The following is a 17,486-nucleotide window of genomic DNA, read 5'->3' as shown; positions in this document are numbered from 1 at the left end:
AATTTGGGTGTAAGAGGAATTAGATGTAATGTGCAAGAGAGAAGACTACACTGGTATGGTCATGGATAAGATAGCTGTATAAAAAAGTGCTGTTTACTAAATGTAGATAGAACTTAAGGAAGAAGTAGACCCAGGAAGATGTGGGATGAAATAGTGAAGAATGACCTCCAGATGTTGAGCCACATGGAGGAGATGACAAAAGATTGAGATGGTGAGTTACTGTGCATGAGAAGCTCCATCCATCTCAGCAAAGATGAGGCCTCAAAAACTGTTTATGTTCATGGCCCTACACCCAAGCTGTCCTTGCTGAGTCTCTCCTATGATTTATCTTCCTAATGCTGACCCCACCATTGCTCTTCTGACTATGGCACTATTCACTCAATTGCTGTAATTATATGAGAACAGAACAGTACATCTTTCATTCCCTCTCTTATGCTACCAGTTATCACTCCCTGGAACCATTTTCTTTTGTCATTCAAATTCCAATATCATCTCTTACCATCTTATTTTCACCCAAATGCTCCTTTCACCTGACTTTTCTCCTGTACAGCCCCTGCTACCTCTGTGTCATTATTTCCTCCCTCACCCCTTGCACAGTACATCTCTCTTGCACTCCCCTACTTCACATCATGTGTGTTGCCATCTGTTAACTCCCTGACCTCCTGTCTCCACCAAATTTCTCCTCAGACTGATATTCGACATTGACCATGCCCCCACCTGTGTTCATCATCCACCTCTTCTCTTTCCCTATCTTTATTTGTCACCCACCTTTCACATTCTTGTGAACTTATCTCTCCACTTACCTTGTTCAATCCTCTTCCACTTATCTTATATTCAGCTGCCTTTAACCGTTTTGTTACCATATTTGTGTTAAAATGCATTGCTTTTTGTTTCAGTAAGTTTCTAAAATAATGAAGAATTTAATAAACTAAGTTTGTAATTATTAAGCTGGAATTCAGAACATTAATTAACATGCAATTTTAATGGAAGGTTTTAATTCAGATACATAAAAAAAGAAATCTGTATCATAGAACTGGGGCTGTTGCAGGCAGGGTGGTATCAAAAGGGTTAACTTGAAAGAATGCTCTGATACCTCATCACACCATCACTTTTTTCCAGCTGGAGTAGCTACGCATCTCCTCTACAAGACACCTATACCCGTTCCTTTATCATTCTTTAACTTCTCATACTTGGCATAAAGCCATCTCCTTCAATACACCCCCACTCAGTTGAGAATCTTGTCTTGCAAGCTACTTGGTGTCCTCACTAGTTTCCACACACAAAAAAGCACCTAATGCATTATAAAGTGATTGACATTAGAAAGGGCATTCAGCAGCAGGAACCATACCAAAATAGACACTGGAGCTTGGTACAGACCTCTATTGGTCCTTGTTGAACTATCCAACCCATGCCAGCATGGTAAATGGATGTTAAACAATTATGATAGTGATATATATATAATGGGTTTCTTTCAGTTTCTATCTATGGAATCTAGTCACAAGGCTTTTCTTGGTCTAGTAGAAGACACTTGCCCAAGGTGCCACATAGCAGGACTGGATCTAAAACCATGTAGTTTGGAAATAAACTTCTTAGCCACACAGCTATGCCTGCAACTCAACTAATTATTACTTACATGGTTGTCTTTATTTAGTATTGACCTCAAATTAACAAATAATTATTCACTTTACAGTTATTATCACTATCAAACAACCACTAATCATTATTTTGTATTGCCTTGTTTTCAAGCTAGTAATTTTGCTTCTTTTAATGTGGTTACTTTTGTTGATTATTTTAATAGTCTTACTTGATGTTTAACCTAGGTTAGTCCTGATTGAGCAAATCTATGATCAAAGGCATTCCACCTGCGACCATACCATCATGGTTCTATGTACACAGAATGCAGACCACATTATTTAAAGTGTTTTCTATAAAGGAAATTTGACAACTATTTCTTGAAGGTTGAATAGCCAAAAAACCAAAGCTGTTCCTTGTCTACAGCTATGGTGAAAACATTTTCTGCCAAAGAAACTGCAAATTTCATTGGATGTTACATTTAATACGAAAAAATACTAGAGAAATTTAATAAAAGACAAAATAGACTAAAAGAACAAAACTCTTTCTTAAAATTATCTTTTATTTGATGTACAATTTCAAATATTAGAATGAGACAAGGAAACAAATTTAAAAATAGAAAAAATAAAATTTTTGTCAAGAGAATTTCAGAGAGACATGGGTTAAAAATTGTCATTATAAAAAGGAGCATTTTATCAGCCTAGTTTATTTGAGCAGTTATTGATTGTCATCAGCTGCTTACTTTGGTTGAAGAACTTTGATTGCTTAGAGTGGCATTCCAAATCTTCACTTCCTCTCCTATTGGCCCTTCACGCCTTTTGTCTTGTGGTCGGTCAGTATGTGGGATTCCAAACATAGCTTCACCTAAGTTCTCACTCAGTTCAGCAAGAACAGAAGGTTCATTGTAATGGGTCACAGCTTGAGCCATTGCTCTGGCACGTTTCTCGGGTAAACTACTTTTAAAGATACCAGAGCCAACAAACACACCATCAACTCCAAGTTGCATCAACAATGAAACATCAGCTGGAGTAGCTGAAATAAACAAAATATATTTTTCACTGGATTAGTAAATATCACTAACAGTTGATATTACATGGAAGATAACATAAAAAGTTACAAAAAAATAAATATTAGCTGGAGTGATCTTATTCTTGGGTCTGATTAATTTTACTTCAACAGACCTCAAGTATAGATGTAGCCAAGTAAATACTTGACACCACCATAATTCAAGCACTTTAGATATGCAAGATATACAATTCTAATGTGAAGGTGCATGGCTCAGTGGTTAGCTCACTGGGCTCACAATCATGAGGTAGCAAACCTGATTCTCAGACTGGGCTGGGTGTTGTGTTCTTGAGCAAGACACTTTATTTCACATTGCTCCAGTTCACTTAGCTGCAGAAATGAGTTGCAACATCACAGGTGCCAAGCTGTACTGGCCTTTGCTTTGCCTTGGATAACATCGGTGGCATGGAAAGGGGAGGCTGGTATGCATGGACAACTGCTAGTCTTCCAAAAAACAACTTTGTCCGGACTTGTGCCTTGGAGGGGAACTTTCTCGGTGCGATCCCATGGTCTTCATGACCAAAGAGGGTCTTTACTTTTACCCTTACCTTACAATCCTAATACAAATGTCCAAGCACTTATAATACTTTATATTGTAGGCATGCTATAACTTGGTAAATGGAAAATATGTGAAAAAGAGTAAGATGTTTTGTTTAGTGAGAATTGGCTGCTGCATTTAACAAAAAAGGTGACTATATACAATACAGACATGTTCAATGTGAGTGTCCATGCCAAATATCTGAGAGGTAGATCCTATAATTAGAGCTTATCACAACAATGAATAACAGTATAGAATTGTATGAAAACACTAGACTTACCAATGCCACCAGCAGCAAAATTTACCACTGGAAGTCGACCCATTTCAGCAGTTCTCCGCAACAGTTCTATTGGAACTTGTAGCTTTTTAGCATATTCATAAAGTTCTGTTGAGTCCATAGCTTGAGCAGTTCTAATTTCACGATTGATAGTACGAGCATGTCTTACAGCTTCAGAGACATCACCTGCAAAGCACAAAGAAAAAGGAAAAGTTTGGAAATAATATCTTAATAATATATACAGCATATTTTGGGTAGTGAGTTGACTGATGAATTTTGTAATATTGAAATGAGAGACAAAATATTGACACTAGCAAAATCTGAGTAAAGTGTTCTGAGTTCAAATCCTGCTGGAGTTAAATAGTATTTGTCCATTTGACTTCTAAATAAATCAGCACTTATAACTTATCTAAAACTTCTTTTCTGCCAACAGAAATATATTGATTTCTTCATCTTCCTGTTTATTTTAAAGAGCTTAATTGAAATCAACTTTTATATCTTAGTCAAGGAAGAAAAAGTATTGCTTATGACCTTATGCAGAGCCTCTGAGAATAGTAAAGAAAGGGTGGATGCCTGGTCCAAATGCTTGAAAGAGAGATAGCTTTGCTAAATGACACCTAAGGGCTAGGTTGTAGTGTTAAATAGGACAAAAGATTAGGGCTACCACCCAACTAAAACTATACCCTTGTGGAATAATTTTTAGCTGTGATTTCAATAGTATACAACAAATTAAAACTAATTCTTCTCCTACATAACATGCTAAAAGTATTGTAAGTCAGCTTCTCAAATTAACTGAGAAAAAAGCTTAACTAAAAAAAAAAAAAGAGTTCAGTACTTTGCAATATTTCTATCTTTTAATACTATATACTAAAAGAAATTGCATTTTATGTATATGAAATATATATAATTATTAAAATAGGATATATATTTGCAAATTGCAAGCCAGTTGATATTGTATTGGTTAACTATAAAAAATATATTTAGTAATTATTTAAATTAGTTACATAGGAACAAATATATTCTGTAATTAGAATAAATATATTTTTTAAATGAAAAATCAATCAAATACTTTAAGTTAGTCAAAGACAACCTACAGCAGGTGTGACTTTCTGAATGACATACCTGATGAAATTTTTGAAATTTTTATAGTAGTGTAGCTCACTTCTTGAAAAAAAAGTTGCCTGTGCCTAGTTTAAAAAGGAGTTCTGTAATCTAATTAGATGTAAAAAACATAAAAATATAAGTGTATCATCATCATCTTGTTTACCATTTTTGCAGTACAGCATTATATTCCAAATTTTGCTTAAATTAGAATTTTACACCTTAACACCCTTCCCATCATCAATCACAGAGTGGAGTGGGTGCAGAGTACCAATAAGGTGCTCTTACAAGAAATGGTCCTGTGTTTTGCACAAAACAATTACTATTCTGAAAAATGAATGTATTTCATATATAGGAAAAACAATATAGTAGAAGTTATATAAAGAAGAAAATAGAGCAGAATATCTGATGATCTGTAGTGCACCTGAACATTGTATACAATAAACTTGCTCTTACCAGCTTTGCTTCCTAGTCACATGGTTGCAAGTTTAGTTCTACTGCATAACACCTTGGGCAAGTATCTTCTACAATAGCCAAGGGTTAACCAAAGCCTTGTGAGTAGATTTGGTAAATGGTAACCAGAAGAAGCCCATTGTATGTATGTGTATTTAAATAAGTATGTGTGTGAGTATGTATGTATATGTACATATCTAAGTGTGTGTGTGTGTGTTCCCTTGACTAGACATCATGATGATTGTAAATCATCACACAAACAAGTGTGTTCATTTCCAGTCTGTGAAAAACATGTCTAACAATGGGAAAATAATACCCTGCTTGGAAACAGAAGGTTGGTAACAGGAAAGACATTCAATAATAGAAAATCTGCCTCAACAAATTCCATCTGACCCATTCAAGCATGGAAAAGTGGACATTAAATGATGATGATGATGATATCCGTCACTTGTTAGCAACAACATTACCAATTGCACAACAAAGCACTTGCCAAATTTTTATTTTCAAATAAGACAATGAATTAGTTTTGTGGTTATATTTCCACAAGATAGATAATCCACTAGCCATTTAAAGCCAGCAAGAGAAGCAAGTGATAGATAAGTAGTTTGGGTTTCATCAGTAGGCCTGTTGTTGCTTATAATGTCAAATACCAACTTTAGTTTGTATTCAGTAAAAAAGAATTAATATCTCAAAAACAAAGTCAAAAATGAAAATAATTAACTCACATTTCCTTCTACTTCTTGAAATAAAAATAGATTAACTATTATTTGTTCTAGTGTTTTTGAGAAAAATATGTCTTTTAATAAAAAGAATAAAAATAAAACAAAACAAATTGATATATTAAAACTACTGTACCTGTTCCAGCTTCTCCTTTGGTTCTTATCATAGCAGCACCTTCAGAAATTCGACGCAAAGCTTCACCAAGGTCACGTGCTCCGCAAACAACAGGAACTTTGAGCTTGTGTTTGTCAATATGGTTGTCAACATCAGCAGCTGTGAGGACTAGAACAGAAGGAAAGAGAATGAACAAAAATTACTTATCTCAATGTTAAACATTCTATTTTGTATTTCACTCCACATCACACAAGTCTGTTTCAAATAATATCTTGAAGAATAGCACTGTTACACATGCTTAGAAATAACAAAAATAAATAGATATATGAAGTGGATTCAATCCACCATAGCCAAATTTAAATTAACACTTCAACAGATCTTTTCTCACAGTGGATCAATGGGGTTTTTTTTGCGACAGAGTTTTACATTTTTCTGATTTCCTTAGCTAGGCCGAAATAATGTCTTCACCACTTAACCTTTCTAACCTCTTCTATTTCACCAAAAGCTAGAATTAAGATAACAAGACCACCAACTAAATCTATTGTTCTCAATGATATGTTTATCCTTCTGGATAGTTATAAAAACAAGAACTCCCAAGCAAAAATCAGTTAGTGACTCGAGGACAACTGAGTTAGTCACTTAGTGACGACTCAACTAGTTTAGTCACTTGGTGACGATTCAACCAGTTAGTCACTTTGGTGACAACTCCCGAGTTGAGAGAGAGCTAACATCAGTTAGTGAACTGACCACTAGAATCATGAAAGCAGACAGACAAACAGCCAGAGGGAAAAAGAAAAACATCCCACACTCTTTCACTCTCACTAGCTCTAATTCTGTTCTCTTACAACATCATTCTATCTCTCTTGGTAATTACTACTAAACAATGACGAGAACACAAATACAAACTATGCAAGGAAAATCTATATGTATCTTTATTTCAATTGCTTTACGATTTTATCACTTGCTCATTGAGGCAAGGAATTGTATAATATAACAGTAAAAATAAATGTTTTCTTTCACAATTCCAACCGTTACACAAAAGTAATCTTTCATTGCTTACAAACAGATTACATCCATCCTGCTGTGTATCAACTATTGTTTTTCATATTATGATAAAAACTAATCTTCAAACATTACATATGAATAAATAAATAAAATCTTCTGTATAACTCTATCACAATTGATAAACTTTGTCAACCATCTTCTGGACCAAGTCAACATATTATTAGTTCAAAGCTAAACTTTCTATGAGATTCAGTTATAATGCACACTAAAAAGTTGCTTCACTATCCAAAATTGGGTCAGAAAAAGGGTTGATATGTTAAGCGAAAACAGATAAATAAATACTACCATTATCTATGAGCGTGTGCTACACTAGAAAACATTTTCAACTGTCAGTGAAGTTGAGCTTAAGTTTTTACAGTTAGAAAGTAGTAAGCAAGTGACTGAAGTTCATCATCAACATTTTCATGTCTCATTGCCAACTATTTGTCTGACCACCTCATCATTTTTCCCATTAAGTTACTGCCTACTGGAACAAATCGGTCTTACCAGGGGAGTTAATCAACTGGTTCAAACAGCAGAAATAGTGCAATATTTAATGAGGGTAAGGCAGTAAGCCGGCAGAAATGTTAGCACGCCAGGCGAAATGCTTAGCAGTATTTCGTCTGCCTTTACATTCTGAGTTCAAATTCCGCCGAGGGTCAATAAATTAAGTACCAGCTGCATACTGGAGTCAATCTAATCGACTGCATCCCACTCCTCAAAAATTTCAGGCCTTGTGCCTAGAGTAGAAAAGAATATTTAATGAGAGTGCAGCTGAGTTTTCTCATGTGCACTAAGTTCTACATGTGGCAGGGATGAAGTACAGCTGCTCTATTCTGCAGCATGCCAAAATTATTTCAGACCCATACAACAGTAATGATTATAAACTACTCTCCGTTTGACTGACAGATTAAATTCAGATTGGCAAAAGCAGTATGATACATTCCAAAAGCAGTATGACACATTCCAAAAGCAGTATGATACATTCCGAAACTTGGAGTTATTCCTTGTCTATGTTATTGCCTGAATTACTGAAATATATAGGTAGGACCATCAAAGTGTTCAAAATTAAAAACAGTTCTGTAGCAGTATTTTGAACTTAGAGGATGTAAAGGACATAACAAATTGAGCAACATATCTTACTTTACAAAGACATTAGTAACAGAAAAATACACTTATGTGGTATTGCTAAATAAACAGTCTAAGCAGAGGGCTAAATAAACAATCTAAGAAGATTTGAAATTGTGATTGTTTAGTTGCTACTCATTCATGTTAACTGAAAACAATCTTCACAAAAAAGCTAATACATACAGAGTAGTTATGTCATTTGATGTGCAATACAAAAATAAATGATGATTGATAATGATGATAAAAAAAATATTGATTTCTCTGACCTCTCTTTATAAGGGCAGAAAATGTGATTTGTGTGATATTTATGTTTTGCTCAAGAACAGAAACTGACATAAAATCTAGTGAAGTGGTTACAACAACTAAGAAAATTACAGACTTAATATCACTGAAATGTTATCCCTAATATGCTGTGTTGATTAAATTGTTAAAATACAATAAGAAATTAACTCTGGCAAAATATAACAAAACAAGAACCCCAAAACAGAGTATGTAAGAAAGACAACTTGATATTATCTGAAAATATTAGGGTTGCTTTAATCAGAGAAACAGAAAAGTAAGTCATCAAATATAAAGACCAAAACTCATAATTGTAATTAAAAACTTGTGTATTTACCTTCAGATTCATCGACCATGTCCACACCTAAAGCCTCCAAAATCTGGGCTTCAGCAAAATGACCGATACGGGCTTTAGCCATCACTGGTATTGTAACAGCATTCATGATTTCTTTAATTTTCTTCAAAGGAAATTTTTTTTATTTTAGTGCAAACTTCAATGATATTAATTAATCCCTAATATTTCTGTAATAACAATTAAATATGCTAACTTCTATGGGAAAAATGGATAAATTTACATTTGTAAGATACTTTGTAATGGCCACTTTATTTAGCATGAAAACATTGTCAGTTGATTACATATCAATACACCATTCATTACTAAAAGTTGGAATTATGTCAAATTATTCCTTCTAAGGAATTAAGAAGGCCAATGCTAAGCAAGAGAGAGACATTAAGTTACTTACCAAGGGATCAGTCATTCTGGCTACACCTCCTTGGCGGCGAATATCAGCTGGAACTCTTTCAAGCGCCATAACAGCACAAGCCTATGAAATAAAATGAAAAAGTTATGTCATAAGAAATAGATAAGGACTTTCCTGTGAAAGTCTCGTTTAGAACCACATACATTTATGGATGATAATGCAAAAGTGAATTAGTTTGATTTGAAGAAAACTACCCTTGAAGTTATAATCTGTAAGGTTATTTTTGAGCAGCAAGCTAAAGAGTAAGCTATTCCATATGCTTTACTAAAAAGCTCAAAATATATATTTCTGAACGACATTTCTTTATATTTCTGACAACTGCTTTCATATACTAATTAGTAATTTTATCTGCAATTATTTTACTTACATTGCTAATATCTTTAGGAAAAGCAAAACTTCAATTTCATACACTCACAAATTATAAAAAAAAATCTTGCATTTGAGAAGGGAGGATGCTAATTCTAGTTGCAATAGAATATAGCTGGTTGAATTAACTTCCAAAATTGAAAGACAAGTTGATCCCAGTAGGTTTGATCTTGAGACAGTAAGGTGAGCATTCTGTTGGTCTGTCCATTTCAACTAATTTCAACTACATTAATAAATTATTAGTATTAATGTAAGAAAAGAGAAAGGATCACAGATGATTCACTTTGAACCCAAGAACATGAGACTTGGTGCTAATTAATAGTAAGGTGAGCTAATCCTTCTATTAGCATTCTGTTGGTCTGTCCATTTCAACTAATTTCAACTACATTAATAAATTATTAGTATTAATGTAAGAAAAGAGAAAGGATCACAGATGATTCACTTTGAACCCAAGAACATGAGACTTGGTGCTAATTAATAATTAGTCTGATGCCATATTTTTGTGCATTCAAATGCAATTAAGATCAATGATACTTTTCATCTCTTGCAGGTTGATAAAATAAATTTCAAATTATTGCTTTGCTCTTACATTATAGCAGATCTTAAGCAATAGAAAGAATTCATTATTGTCAACAAAAAACAAATAAAAAAAGACAGACTTACTCCAGCTTCTTCGGCGATACATGCTTCTTCTGCATTGGTAACATCCATAATGATTCCTCCTTTAGCCATTTGTGCCATACCAGCTTTGACCTTGAAGGTTCCTAGTATAAAGTAATAAAAACATATATTTTACTAATGTTATAAGGAGAATGACTTGAATCTAGCAAAAATAATATGTAAGCCTATAAATTAAATGAAACTGAAATAGGTTACATAAGTAAGCATTATGTTAAAGATTAAATGTATCATATTCAATTCTAACATCAAAAAAAGAATACAAATTTGTAAGGATAAAAGAAAGCAAGAGAGAGTGAGAAAACAGAGAAGTTAAAGTTAACCACAGTAACATTTCAACATAAAACAGAGAAAAACTAAATACTGCAAAGCAGTTAGATCATCATCTTAAAATTTCTGCCAGTCAACTGATTCTAGATTAATATTTAATATTATCAAACTTTTAAATGAAACTTTCTGACTTTTCATCATCATCATCGTTTAACGTCCGCATTCCAAGCTAGCATGGGTTGGACAATTTGACTGAGGACTGGTGAACCAGATGGCTGCACCAGGTTCCAATCTGATCTGGCAGAGTTTCTACAGCTGGATGCCCTTCCTAACGCCAACCACTCTGAGAGTGTAGTGGGTGCTTTTACATGCCATTGGCATGAGGACCAGTCAAGCAGTACTGGCAATGTTTTTTTCATGTGTCACTAGCACAAGTGCTAGTAAGGTGACACTGGTAATGATCACGTTCAAATGGTGCTTTTTACGTGCCACTGGCATGGAAGCCAGTCAGCTGCTCTGGCAATGATCATGCTCGGATGGTGCTCTTAGTGCTCCACTAGCACGGATGCCAGTCATCGAATTTGATTTTGATTTCACTTACCTCAACAGATTTTCGCAAGCAGAGTTTAGTGTCCAATGAAGGAAAGGTACGCATAAGTGGGCTGGTTACACCCCTGGCATAGGCCACGGATATGGTCTCACTTGGCTTGCCAGGTCTTCTCAAGCACAGCATATTTCCAAAGGTCTTGGTCACTAGTCATTGCCTCAGTGAGGCCTCATGTTCCCAGGTCTTTCTGGGTCTACCTCTTCCACAGGTTCCCTCAACCGCTAGGATGTGGCACTTTTTCACACGGCTATCCTCATTCATTCTCGCTACATGGCCATACCAGCACAGTCGTCTTTCTTGCACACCACATCTGATGCTTCTCAGGTCCAACTTTTCTCTCAAGGTACTTAGACTCTGTCAAGTATGCACACTGACATTACACATCCATCGGAGCATACTGGCTTTGTTCCTTGCGAGCTTACGCTTGTCCTCAGCAATCACGGCCCATGTTTCGCTGCCATGTAACATGGCTGTTCATACACATGCATCATACAGTCTACCTTTTACTCTGAGCAAGAGGCCCTTTGTCACCAGCAGAGGTAAGAGCTCTCTGAACTTTGCCCAGGCTATTCTTATTATTTCAGTGAAGATATTTTCCCAAGGAAAACTCTCACAAACTATGGCAATAATTCTTGCTGGTTCAGTTCAGGTAACCTAAGTATATAGAGATTATCACCATAAACAGTGAGCACATTCTACAGTTATTTTCATACCCTTGAGGTCTGAATGAGGTTTCTGTACTTATATATTATTTTTATTCTGTATTGTGAGGATTGGTCAATACAGCAGAAAGGTTTGGATTTACTGTTCACACAATCTGCTCTCATATTGTATTTTAAGATGGCTAGTAGGAGAAAAAAAATTATAAACTACTGTTTTAATATAACCAACATTTCTTTTCCTTTAGCATTATTACATTATATTACAGAGAATAATTTATATTTTGATTTCTTTTTTGATTGATACAAGCTAAACTATGCTAATGAGTTATGTTGAAAATGTTAGCAGATTGCAACTAGCTATAATATGAAGTGGTAACTGTAACCCTAAATTCAGAAGTTAAGCAATTTTAATTTTTCAACAAGTTAGCCTTGTAAAAAGAATTAAAATATCACAACTGTTGTAGCTGTGAACAGGTTGTGTCAAAAAGTCAACAGTTTTGTGAAGTCATACATTATAAGATAATTAAAGTGTAAAACACACCAGTTTTCCTTCCTGCAGTTTCATCCTTCACAGCTGTTAAATTGGTAACAACAACATCAGGATCTATAAGTAAAATATGAATATTAATAATAATCATAGTAATAATAATGGTGACAAGGATTTATTACACTGGATAAAGTTACAAATTGGTGGAGAAATATCACAGAAAACTGATATTTATGGCATTTCTTAAAAAAAATCTTTATGAAGTGAATGCTTGAAATTTAAAACAATTTCTTTCATTTTTTAAAAAATTTTCAGACAATCATAATGAAAGGCAATGTTGACTAGATGGAGGAATTAGTTTAGAATAATGAGATTTTGCAAAGTCACAGATGACAAAGTAATATTGCAGTGGGGATATAAGTTGATATATTTGACCCTAAGTACTTACTAGTTGTCATTTTCTTGATGCCAGAAAGTTAGAAAGCAATGTTGGTGGAATTTATGAGAAGGAAAGCTAAACACCTAAGATACGTAGGAAAGAAGAAAACAGAAGTTGGGGCACTGATGCTTTGATGATTGTGATTGATTTACAAATCAGAACTGGGTAGTAGATCATGTACAGAACTTATTGCCACACTGTAAAAATTTTCCCAGTTACACAAGCAACAAATTTGTAGAAAAGGTACAAAGTCAATGAACTGATATGGTGCATGACTATTTTAACTACTTACAAGAATTGAAAGTACAAATCTGTTGAGAGAAAAAATTGGGCATAAAAGGAATCAGATGCAGTGTGCAAGAAAGAAGACTGCCATGCTATGGACATGTGATATATAAAGATGAGGACAACTGTACAGGGTGTCCCAGAATATAAATAAAAACGCACTTTTATTTATATTTATCATATTTGATGTGTTAAAAGTGTATGAATTTTTTATTTTGTATATATTTAAAAAATTTTTATAATTTTTTAAATAATTTTATTTTCATTCATCGAGTATGAAAATTTTATTTTCATTTCACATAAAAAGCACCTTTCAAGTGCAGCCAATGCCAGTGCTGGTGGCACGTAAAATGCACCATTCAAGCATGGTTAATGCCAGTGCCACCTGACTGGCCTCCGTGCCAGTGTCATGTAAAAAGCACCCACTACACTCTCAGAGTGGTTGGCGTTAGGAAGGGTATCCAGCTGCAGAAACCCTGCCAGATTAGATTGGAGCCTGGTGCAGCCTCCTAGCTTGCCAGTCCTCAGTCAAACCATCCAACCTGTGCCAGTATGGAAAGTTGATGATGATGATTCCTGTTGGATCTTGCCTATCTGTCCGTGACAGCATTTTTAAAAGTTAGCTGCAATCGTTTTCTCTATCTCCATCCTCTGGATGGGGCAATAGTTTAGCTGAACTTAAAGAACACATTCAGTTAGAAGTGCAGGAGATAACTCTGAAATGCCTCAAAATGTGTTTTGTAATACTAAGGATAGATTTGGAATTTGCAGGGATACAGACAGAGCACATGTTGAAAATTTTCAATAAAGTTTTGATGCAAGATTTATAAATCTATTTGTTTTGGAATCATAAGTAATAAACATAAAATCATGTCAGTTTTTTTTTTAATTTGCCTGATTTCATTGAGATAAATAGTTAATTCTTGGACACTCTGTATAAGTAGTGTCAATCACTTAACAGGGATGGAACTTGTGGAAAATGGGAGACAAAGTTATGAAGGCTGATCTCAGGACCTTGAACCACATGGAAGAGATGACAAAGGACCAGGATGACTGGTGGTATGTGATACTTGAGAAAACCTGAATTCACACAAGGTACTTTATTGATACTTATTTAATATGAATATCCAACTGCCCCCTCAGAAGAATGAAAGTCAACCATAGTAAGATTTGAAGTGAAACCATAAAGTGCTGTTAAGTTGATGTCATAAAGCTTTTGTCTGACATGCAAACAATTCTACAAACCATTACCCAAGAGGAGCAGTTAATAACAATAGTTAATATCCACAACCTAACATGGCCATCAAACTAAACAATGCCTTTGTTGTTGATTTAATTGATAAAAATACATAAAATCATATATGAACTTGTTTTTTTTTTTAAAGTCTGTGATAAACTAAAGAATTACATCAATGACTTATAAAAATAGAAACTGAGAGCTAATTGAAAACCCATCTGATCTCTATTTAAACAGTGGAGGAGGAATCGGAGGTGGGGAGGAGGAGTTGGCGGTGGAGAGAAGGAGTTGGAAGTGGGAAGGAGGAGGAACAATATAGATTTAGTACAGGAGTGGGTGTTGGTATTTTGATATTAGTTTATGACTAAAAAACTATCTCACCATTCAACAACAGATGATAGAACTGCTTATGTCAGTCAGCCCCAGCTGTCAAATACTAAAACAAAAAAAATGCTACCAGAAAATATTTTGTTCTCATCAGTTGGGGGTGCCAGAAATGTCAGAGAGAGAGAGAGAAAGAGAGAGAATGGAGCGAGGGTGACAGTAGAATAATGATTGTTAAGAACCATATAAAATGACAGTTAGTTCATTCCAAGCAAGGTAAAAACAATGGTTTTGCTATTTTGGGGATCACATGCATCCTGCACATCCTGTGTATGTATAAGTATATCCTTAGTTAATGTGGGAATAAAATTTGTAAATCAATACAGTTTAATCTTCTGAACAGTTTAAAGTAGTCTAGAAATACATGAAAATAGTTTTCTACAGCCACAGTGCTGGTTTTGTAGTCTCCTAGATCTAAGGATGATATTTTACAATGTGAATTCTAACAATTTCAACAAAGTTTTATGAACACAAAGTGGTAGTTTATGAGTATCATTTAATAAACCAATATGAAGAGCCTTAATTGTTATTTCTTTTTATTAAAAAGAAGACAACAAAAGCATGCATTAAAAGCATGTTTTAGTTCCTGGTTAATTCTGATGGAGCAGACCTATGATCAAAGACTTCCCAACCATGGCCATATTGTCTTTTTAGGGGATGTAAGATTATGTTATCTCAAATGTTCTGTCCATAAAAAAGATACAATTTGGAAGAGATTTGGCTGATATTTAACCATTTTGAGTTTTCCCTCTTTTTTGCTTTCTTAAGTACACTTTTGAAAGTTAATGAAGAATATGGTAAGTCTTTTGTTATTGTGTTGCTCTAGTTTGCTTTGTTTGAACAGGCCTATAGCATAGAGGCAGATCTATAGCATAGAGGAAGACCTTAGCATAGAAACACCAGATAAAAAAATATAAATGTGTTTAATTAATATTTAGATTATTGTCATAATATTTTGAACTAGTAATGTAGTCCTATTTTTTAAAATCGTGAGAGTTTATTACAGGGGATTTTGGTTACAGTATTGAAAAAGCTTTGTAGAAGCTGGTAAAATACTGAAAAATCAGTCAAGAGATTAACACTTTGTATCCTACTACCACCACTACCATCATTGCATTATGTCAGCAAATAAGACAAATAAATCTTAGAGTAATGACACTTTAAAGTTGAGGAGTGTTTTATTGACTTGTAATTTTGAGTTCAGTGCTGTCTGTGGAGAAAGATGTGAGAAAGAACAACAGCGTATTCAGGGGACAAGTTGTATTCCATTTGCTTAATACTATTAAAACTTTAGATAAGTACTGGCTGAGCAAAACACACAGGTGAATGAACACATTTTTCTTATATGAGAATAACAGACATAGCTGAAACAAAATAAACTGGTAACTAAAAACTAGATGTATTAAATTGATATATGAAAATAAGAAAATTGAAGTAGCATGGCAACGTGATGAAAACTAGATGTAACGTCTGGCAACAAAATAACAGCCAGAGTTTAAAACCTAATTAAGATTGATATAAGATAGCTATAATTAATAATTTTTTTTAGATTGGCACAAGCTAAAAATTAGTAAAGCAGGAATGTTTGACTGAATTAACTCTAGTACAAGTTTGGTATTTATTTTATTTTCCTGGAAAAATGAAAGATAAAGTTCATCTTGGTGAAATTTGGAGTTGAGACAACTGTTTGGTATTTAGTCCAGTACTCTGCTATTCTTAAACACAACTACAATTAATAAAGGGTATTATTACCAAAGACAGTAATAGTGCAAACTAAGTAAATCCTAGAAGTAAAAAATTATCTGTACTTTTGTCTAAATTTCTTTAGGTTGGCCACACTGCCTTCAGTGCTTGTGCACTAAAAGGTGGTACTCTTGTGGTTACATAACCAAAGTTTGACCTAGATTGTTCAAGTTTTCTTTCTTCTGTTACAGAGTAAACACAGCTGCACCACTGGCAGTGTGCACCAAAGAAGAATAGAAATCAGTGATCCGATTTCTCTAGTCTGAAGCTGTGTCAGGGGCTGAAATTCATCATAAACTTTCAGTACAGTACAAGGAAAGTGCTCTGCCTTATAGAAGTGAGTATGAATGGATCAAGAAGTTTTAAAATGGCCAGACAAGAGTGAAGCATGAAGAGAGAGCAGGATGCTCAACAACCTCCATCACTAGTGTGAAGACTCAACAAGCTTGAAAGATGGTTCTGGTGAACCAATGTGACCATCGATGAGGTGGCATATTCTCTGCAAACTAGCCATGGTTCTGCGTATGAAATCATCTATGGCAAGCTTCACTTCTTTAAAGTCTGTGCAACTCATGTCGTCCTTTCCCGTTACCTCTCATCAACAACAACGGATGACTGTGTCTTCCCCTACCATTCTTGTTGAAGAACATCAACAACAACAAAGATCGACCATCCATACAGAGTTTGCAGAAATACAACAAATGATTTCACCTTTAAGATGAGAAATAGCAGAAATCAAATCAAGTGTTCATGTAGAACTCTGCAATGAGAGATCTTATCGGAGTGCCTGGCTAAAAAATCTCCCTGTGGCTCTTGCCAAATCTAGATGCATTGAGACAGCCACTGAATCTGTTAGCCACGAAATAATTGCCATTGTTGTATCAGAGGACATAGCTGACCTTCTGGAATTTGCTGCCAGCTCATCCAAAAACCTAGGCTGTGCTCCTCCAAAGGGTGTTCTCTGCTTTGGTCAACTAGGACCAAAACCCAAACTAATCAGGCTGTCTTTTTCAAACTCTACTGAGGCACGTTCATACCTTTTAGCCCCTGGTAAAGCTAGATGTGAAAATAGAATTACCTTTAGAACATGCCCTGGCCTAACACCTGATGTACGTACAAAGCTACATGCTGCAGCTTCCTTAAATCGCAACTCAGCACAACATGAAAGCTTTAGCCTATGTGACGATGGGCAGATATGGAAGTTTATTAAGGTTGGTGAAACATGGAAAGGAGATACCAGCTGGTCCGAATACACTGTACCACAATAGCTGGCAGT

The 17,486-nt window shown here is 34.8% G+C and overlaps 1 protein-coding gene across 1 annotated transcript in view; it reads right to left on the bottom strand.

Moving 5' to 3' along the window:
* Window positions 1-2,296: 2,296 nt before the first annotated feature.
* Window positions 2,297-17,486, bottom strand: part of LOC115211795 (pyridoxal 5'-phosphate synthase subunit SNZERR) — a 31,344-nt gene continuing 16,154 nt past the window's right edge. Inside the window, exons 2-8 of the mRNA XM_029780497.2 lie at window positions 12,177-12,239; window positions 10,082-10,182; window positions 9,035-9,115; window positions 8,629-8,749; window positions 5,862-6,008; window positions 3,456-3,638; window positions 2,297-2,604 (exon numbers count right to left, since the gene is read on the bottom strand). Of these exons, the coding sequence (XP_029636357.1) occupies window positions 2,303-2,604; window positions 3,456-3,638; window positions 5,862-6,008; window positions 8,629-8,749; window positions 9,035-9,115; window positions 10,082-10,182; window positions 12,177-12,239 (998 nt within the window). The 3' untranslated portion in view covers window positions 2,297-2,302. The remainder of the gene's footprint in view (window positions 2,605-3,455; window positions 3,639-5,861; window positions 6,009-8,628; window positions 8,750-9,034; window positions 9,116-10,081; window positions 10,183-12,176; window positions 12,240-17,486) is intronic.

This window comes from Octopus sinensis, linkage group LG5 (assembly GCF_006345805.1).
Source record: "Octopus sinensis linkage group LG5, ASM634580v1, whole genome shotgun sequence".
NCBI classification, from domain to species: Eukaryota; Metazoa; Mollusca; class Cephalopoda; order Octopoda; family Octopodidae; genus Octopus; species Octopus sinensis.
The sequence above is the reverse complement of the archived record's forward strand: the minus strand, read 5'-3'. Positions and strand labels throughout refer to the sequence as shown.